We start from the raw sequence: 7,258 nt of genomic DNA on the forward strand, positions 1-7,258 counted from the left end.
AAAAAAAAAAAAAAAAAAAAAAAAAAAAAAAAAAAAAAAAAAAAAAAAAAAAAAAAAAAAAATATTTCTATCCCACAACTGCACAAAGATCATATATGACCCAATATTCTCCAATAATGGGCTTCCACATTTCTTTCTCTCCATTACTGGTCTCTGTGATCTATGTAATTATACTAACATCTATTGTTAAATACATTTTCTACATTAGCTGAGGATTATGTATAAATTCAAATCAATTAGTATTGACAAAATGCTAAAATTGCTCATTAAATATGAGATAAACCCCAAAACTCGTTCAATCATGAAGATTTCAAAAAATCAGAACCCAAATAAATGTAATTCTTGTATTGTGTTTAGCATTAAAAAAATGTATAAAGTGAAAGTATCCTAGCTTATTTTTGAGGGAAAAAAAGCAAAATAGAAGCAAAGAAGTGTCATAAAAAGCACACAGTTAATTCTCAGCCTGCTAAAGAATTTTTTAAAAGGAGGCTTTTCGTAATCACTGCAAAACCACACTGTATGTGTTGCCAAGTTCTGGGTTAAAATGCCTAAAATGGTCCTAACAGAAATGATTCTTAAGGGTGATATATTTCAGCAAAAAGGGAAATTGTAGTATGTTGTGGACTCAATCATCGGAAATAAGAACATTAGACATTCTTGCAAAATGGCTTTTCTCTCTGATGATGAGAAAGATTCAATCTCTACTAGTTTTAAGCAGGACCAAGTTCTGGGTGGCTCTCAATTCTTGGCAAAAATAGAGTGGAGTTCTATTAATCAGACACTAAGAGCTCTTTCTACATGGCATGTTGAATCTGAATTTAGTTGCAAAAAAACATGGAAAAACTATTCAGCCATGACCAGCCAGCGTTATGACTAAGGTGTTTTTGCCGTACACTTGCTAACCATTCACAGTTCACACAGACACAAAAATCATGGGCAGACCTGGCACACTGGTATCTCAATAGCTCAGGATCACATCCCTAGAGGCAACTATTTTCCTGCCCTGGAACTCTGTCCATGGGCTTAAATTAAGCACTGCTTATGTCTGGCTTACATCCTCATGACTCTGTATCTGTGCTCCTCTCGTCTCTCCTGTTTGGCATGTCTTTTGTCCATCCTCTTATCTGTTAAAATCCTACTTATCTCTGAAGGTCCCAGTACTTTGTTCATATTCATAACATTAATATCTATCTCACTGTATTCATGTCAATTATTTGCCCACTTGATCACTTCTTCCAAGAGGATAAGCCACCTTATGGGCAGGGATGCTATGTATTCCTGTTTGTATACCTCCTTCCCCGTGATCTATCCACTGCCTAGCATACGGTAAAGGCTCCCAAAATGCTTGAACAAGTCCAGGAGCCAAAGCTAGTCTCTACTTGCAGTAAGTTGCTTTGAGGGATAGAGTACTCCCTTTCCCTAAATGTGTTCAAAGCTACAGCCAGATAATCACTAAGGAGATGGTGTAAAGAGGATTAAAGTCTTAGGTGATTGGACTGGATTGCCTTTTAAAACCCCTTCAACTCAAAGACTCTGAAATTCCAAACACTGGAAATATATATTGTCCCCTGGAGGTGGGCTCTTTTTCCTCTTTGCCTTTTTTCTCTCCCTAAAGAGAGCCATTTCAGAAATCGTCAGTTAAGGGCAGATTTTAAAATCTTCTGCCACTGTTTTTCTGTCATTTGTTATATCTGTGGCAACTCATGAGTAAGAACCAGCATCTAAAGTCAGCGACTGAACTGCTATACTTCAAATCAGATCAAGAAATAAGAGATGGAAAGTAAGTGTGAATTGTTAAGTACAGATTACAAGCTCTACAAGAGAAGAGAAAAATGAATGAGAGCCAGACTGAGCAAAGAAAAGATCTTCAACCCAGTATTGAAGGATGGACAGGATGTAAATGGTTAGAAAGAAGCATTTCCATGCTAAGAAAGACCAAAACAGGGAAGGCATGAAGGGACAAAATAAACATAGCACAGCACTGAGGACAAGAGGCAGTGTGACTAAAGCTCATGTCCATGTTGGGGAATAGTGGGAAATGCTACTTGTCCAAAAAAGTGAGGCCAGATAATCGGGGAGGTGGAGGTGAGAGCTTGAGAGGCTGGTAATAGGAGACCATTGAAGGTCCTGAGCAGAGAAGCGAGGTAATAAAAGAAATGTTTAAGAAAAATCATGTCTGAGAGAACACTGCATGCAGGATGGACATGAAGGGAGAGACATTATTATAAAGGGTGGCCACTGGGAATGTGGTCATAACCAAGTAGGCTTCTCAGGAGTCAAGAGTCTGTCCTGGGGACAGGGACAGTGGAGGGGGGAGTCACTGGGAATGGAGAAGAGGTACAGCCCAAAAGATGAATTAGAAGGATCTGCTAAAAGGGTGTAGTGGATGAAAGAAGAGGGTGTCAAAAATGATGGGAAAAGGGACTGGCTGGTTAATTTAGTTGGTTAGAGTGTGGTGCTGATAACACCAAGGTAAAGGTTCGGGTCCCCATACTGGCTAGCCACACACACACACATGCACATACACACACAAAAAAGATGGAAAAGATGGTGGTGATAAAACCAGAATCAAGGAACTGAAGAAGAGAATCTGGATTGGAGGGCACAGTAGTTTTTGGACATGTTGAATCTAAAGTATTCAAATGTGAATTACCCAGGAGCCAATAAACTATGGGATAGAAATTTGTAGAAGGAAAAGGATTCAAATTAGAGATGTTAGAGCTTTCCACAAATAAGGGAAAGCTGAAGTCCTAGAATGAGAATGAGAGGAAGAGAGTAGGTAAGAGCCCACAGGTGACAAACAGCAGAACTTGGAGGTCATTTCAAAACTAGAAGTTCACAAGAGTATGAGCACAATAAAAGGAATGGAAAAGGAGCAATCAGTGTTGGATAAAAATTCAAGATCCAGTAGTGTTACAGAAAACCTGAAAGGAGTTTAAAAAAGGAATCGATGATAGATGATGGATAAGGACTGGAGCATGTTAAAGACACCACTATACTTGCAAAAGAGCGGTTGTTTCCTCTCTCAACTACTAATAGAGTATATAAAATGACTTAATTGGTGGATGGACAGAAAAAAGGGTTTCATGGCTGTAAGACATGCTCTATTTTGTTTTTTAATCACAAAAAGGAGATATACCAAGATGCTGCTATTCTTTGTGCCAAGATAGTTATAAAAATAAAAGATAATTCTGTCAATATGGATCGATTTTGAGTAATGTCATTTAGACTATATATTCCTCTGGAAGCTATAAAATAGGAATAATGCTGCAGGTGCTAAGTATTGGCCATTTTTATAAATGTGTGGATAACATATGAAAGTGTGCAACTCCTGACCAAAGTTGTAAGGAATATTCAAAAGCATTTAAAACTGGCACAGGGACTATTAAGTAACTTATAGGATACTGCTGAGCAGACACAACGATGATGTGTTTCTGAGTTCACAGGAATGCTTGGGAGGCAATGCCTCTCACATGCTCATGAAACACCCAGTCTGTGTCTAGAAGCTAACATGAGCCAGACTTGCATCTACTTTAATTTTAGTTGTGAACTATCTAGGAAGCCACCACCAACAGAAAGCAGTGTTTCTGGTCAGTTTGGGTATTAAAATCACTCCAATCTGACTGATGGAGATGACATTAGAGGAAGCCAAGTGCTTTTTCCACTGTCCCTGATGGACTGGAAACTGGCTTCTGGAACAGGGGGTGTGAACTACTGTGCAAGAAATTGCCCTGTACTTCTCCCAAATGGAAATGAACAAATTGATAATTAATAGTGACTATGGACAGACCCAGGTTTTGTGGGGCCTGAAGCTTGTATAATTTTGGTGCTCTCCTTAAGAAATAAGGAAGCAAAATTGGGAATACAAGATTCAGTATGAAACTATTTATTAGGATGAAAACCAGAAGGGATCTGCAGTTGTAAGGCCATAAAGCATAAGGTTCATCTGATACATGCTAAATCCACCTCTGCTAATGACCAAGTATTCAGAGTAAAGTGTGGAAAGGGAGAAAGAGCGGGTAATCAAGCAGAGGAAAATAAAAGACAAAACGCTCTTTAAGGAATACTGGAGACAGAACAAGAAAAGGACAAGAATAAAATCCCAGAAAGAACCCTGAATTGTGGAATATATAGATGGTATGCAGATGGGAGAGGAGACGGAAGTCCTAATCAATTATACAACCCATTATCATCATGTTTATTTTCCAGTGATCAACAATCATATTGCTACTAGGAGGCTTGCCTCGGAGGACCAAGTTTTTGGAAACACCAGTCCACTGCAGTGCAGGCACTCCACAAGTGCTTGCTGAATGAATACATAACTAAATATATGAAGAGAAACAAGGGAAATACTCCTTTCTCTTACTCTCCATCAGGATCGGCTTTCTTCTGACGCTCCAACATACATGTGTGCTTTTGCTGGCACTGGCTGGAATTGTCAAAGCAACAGTTCATGCCAATCTCTGCTCTGGTGATTAAAACTGTTTATCCTGAACAGGCCAAGTCAAAAGCTAACTCCACCCAAAATTAGTTTGTAAGTATGTTCAGAGTCTCCTCTAAAGGACTGTACATAAAAATGGCTACTGTGGGGCCACTGTACTTACTCCCTCCCACCTTCTTTCTCTTTCTACATCTACCTGCAAGTATATTTCAGAAATTAACAACACCTGGGGTGGGGGAGTGGACAGCTCAATATGAGATTCTAGCTAAGGCTGAAACATAACTCCTAAATTTCAAACATTTTACCAATTATGACAACATAAGCGACAATTTAACATATCAATCATGATGAGGCTTTCAGGAAGATGCGAAAAGCCTCATGTTCCACTCATTCTGTCAGCCACAAACCCAAGCCAGGACCAGGGGAACCCAGGTCCACAAGTGGCTCATCAGAGGACAAGATTCAGGCAGTGGGAGCTCTTAGAGAAAGGAGGAGGGACACAGGGCATTCAGCCCCTGCTTCATAAAAGACTCCCTTTGGGCCATAAATGTCCTATACCTTGCTTCAAGTGCTAAAAAAGCAGGAGTATGTTCAAACTAAGAGCTCAGCCCTCCTTTTTCTTTATAAAATATCTTTTCCTAAAGGATTCTGCCCCTTTCCTCTTCACCTACCAGATTTTCTAAGGAAAAGTGGCTAGAGAAGAGGAAGACTGGAATAGTACCACTACTACTCAATCCTACAGAAGTTCCTGTGCTGATATTCTGTTTAGCGCAAAGGATGTGCAATCAGGAAGGCAAAGCAGCCACCTCAGGAATTAAGTGTGCGGGTCTTAAATGGGAGAAAATCACTCAGCCATTTCCCAGCTAGGCGATTTGATCTTAGAAGAGTTATTGAAACTCCCCAGACCCCAAGTTCTGGGTTTTGTAAAACGGGGGTTGAATTTAGTACCCATTTCACAGGACTGTTAAAGACTGAGAAAATCCACGTAAAGTGTTAAACTGCACAGGAACAGCTAATTAAATATTGGTATTTAATAGTAGTAGTAGGAAAATGACTGTGTCTGCCTCCCCCAGTTCAGGCCAACCAGCAAAAGTGGCCCAACCCCCACTTCCACCTCGCAGGAGCCGAGCCGGCCACTGTTACACTCTCGCATGCACGACAGACCCCCAAACGCCACAGCTACTGCAAGTCCCCCACCCCTCAGGACCACCTCTGGTCAGGGCCCCTCAGGCTACCGCTACAGTCCACACTGACCTGAAATGCCACCTCCAATCACGACTACGTCGAACATGTGGCCCGAGTTACTCGCCTTCTCCCGACTCGCCATGCTTTGGAAGTCACTCTCCCAGGGCGTGAGTGTAGGAGTGGGGACGCCGACGGGCGGGAAGGACCTTTTTACGGACTCTCTGAGGGAGCCCGGAGGTGGAGCTACTCCTACTGGTACTCGGGGGGAGCTGGACACTGAGGGTGGGGCGGTCCCTTGTACTGACACCCGGGGAGCGCCCGGGGGCGGAGCCGATCCTTCCAGAGATACCCAGAGGGAGCCGGGCACTGAGGGCATGGCGGACCCTTGTAGTGACACTCGGGGGGAGTTACTGGGTTGAGGAGGTCCATGTACCGACAGTTGGGAAGTACTGGGTGTAGGAGGTCCTTGTACCAATAGCCAGGGGTAGCCGGACACTGAGGGCGTAGCGGACTCATGTGTTGACACTCGGGGGGAGTTACTGGGTGCAGGAGGTCCTTGTATCGACACTTGGGAAAGAGTGTTAGGTGGAGGAGGTACTAGAACCGATACCCAGGGGTACCCAGGCACTGACGGCGTGATGAACTCTTGTACTGACACTCGGGGGGAGTTATTGAGTGTAGGAGGTCCTTGTATCGACACTTGGGAAAGGTTAGTGGGTATAGGAGATTCTGGTACCGATATCCAGGGGTAGCCGGGCACTACGATTGGGGAGGACCCTTGCACCGACCCTCGAGGGGGGCCCGAGGGCGGGAGAGGTCCTCTTACCAAACCCTGGGGGAAGCTGGGCACTGAGGACTGGGCGGACCTTGGTACCGACACTCGGGAGGGGCCCAAGGGCGGGACAGATCCTGTTACCAATACCGGGGAGGAGCTGGTGTCCGGGTTGGAGGCTGGGGCGGCCCCACCGGAGGCGTTCGGGCGGGTGGCAGACATGGGGATCCAATCGCTTGGGCTGAAGTCCCTGAGGCCAGTCTTGGAGTCGGGGTCAGTCCTCTGGCCAGGACTGCTGCTGTGGTGGGAGGGCTCGCTAGAGCTCTGGGAGTTGGCTGCGTCCTCTGAGGACGTGCTCGATTGGGAACTGGAAAACGGATGGGAGAGGGTCCGCCACTCAGAGCGGACGCTCCACTCGTACGTGTTTGGGACGTGGGCAGCGGTGCCCCGGGCTTCGGGCGCCCCCCCGCCTCCCCCCGCTTCCCGCCGTGCACCCCTCCCCCCACCGCCGCTGCCGAGGGAGGCGACCGGGCTAAATGGGCTCACGGTTCTAAAGCACTCTGGGCGCTGGGGGTGGCGTTCTGTCCCTCCCCCACGGGCGCTAGCCTCTCGCGCCAGCTGTCTCGCTCCGCACTCACTGAGGCCCTCTCCGGGAGCCCGGCCCATTCGGGGGTGGGGAGATGGGGCACTGGTGCGGCCTAGCTCCGCCTTTCCCGCCTGCCTGCGGCTCCGGGAGGACTCCGCTGGGCGTGGCCGGGCGATACCACTGCTGGCGGGGGAGCGTTGGCCAAGCGAGAGTGGGGGAGTGGGTGTGGGGGGTCTCAACCTAGTGCTTTAACCCTTACTCTTTAACTGAAAGG

The 7,258-nt window shown here is 45.4% G+C and overlaps 2 protein-coding genes across 2 annotated transcripts in view; both read right to left on the reverse strand.

The window, feature by feature from the left end:
* Positions 1 to 5,937, reverse strand: part of MAOA (monoamine oxidase A) — a 68,607-nt gene extending 62,670 nt beyond the window's left edge. The window contains exon 1 of the mRNA XM_008585708.1: positions 5,696 to 5,937. Within this exon, the coding sequence (XP_008583930.1) occupies positions 5,696 to 5,768 (73 nt within the window). The 5' untranslated portion in view covers positions 5,769 to 5,937. The remainder of the gene's footprint in view (positions 1 to 5,695) is intronic.
* Positions 5,876 to 7,008, reverse strand: LOC103601324 (proline-rich proteoglycan 2-like). Its single transcript, XM_008585711.1, has 3 exons — positions 6,945 to 7,008; positions 6,060 to 6,765; positions 5,876 to 5,962 (listed from the first exon to the last, which is right to left on the reverse strand). Exons 2-3 carry the CDS (start codon positions 6,618 to 6,620, stop codon positions 5,876 to 5,878), a joined length of 648 nt encoding a protein of 215 aa, XP_008583933.1. The 5' UTR covers positions 6,621 to 6,765; positions 6,945 to 7,008.
* Between the last annotated feature and the right edge of the window lie 250 nt (positions 7,009 to 7,258).

The sequence above is a fragment of the Galeopterus variegatus genome, unplaced genomic scaffold (assembly GCF_000696425.1).
Source record: "Galeopterus variegatus unplaced genomic scaffold, G_variegatus-3.0.2 Scaffold3680, whole genome shotgun sequence".
Taxonomy (NCBI): domain Eukaryota; kingdom Metazoa; phylum Chordata; class Mammalia; order Dermoptera; family Cynocephalidae; genus Galeopterus; species Galeopterus variegatus.

Coding starts and splice junctions, on each gene's coding strand:
- LOC103601324 (XM_008585711.1), bottom strand. CDS start 6,620: ATGTCTGCCACCCGCCCGAACGCCTCCGGTGGGGCCGCCCCAGCCTCC. Junction 5,963..6,059: donor CCAGTACTTCCCAACTGTCG/GTACATGGACCT, acceptor TATCTCTGGAAG/GATCGGCTCCGCCCCCGGGC.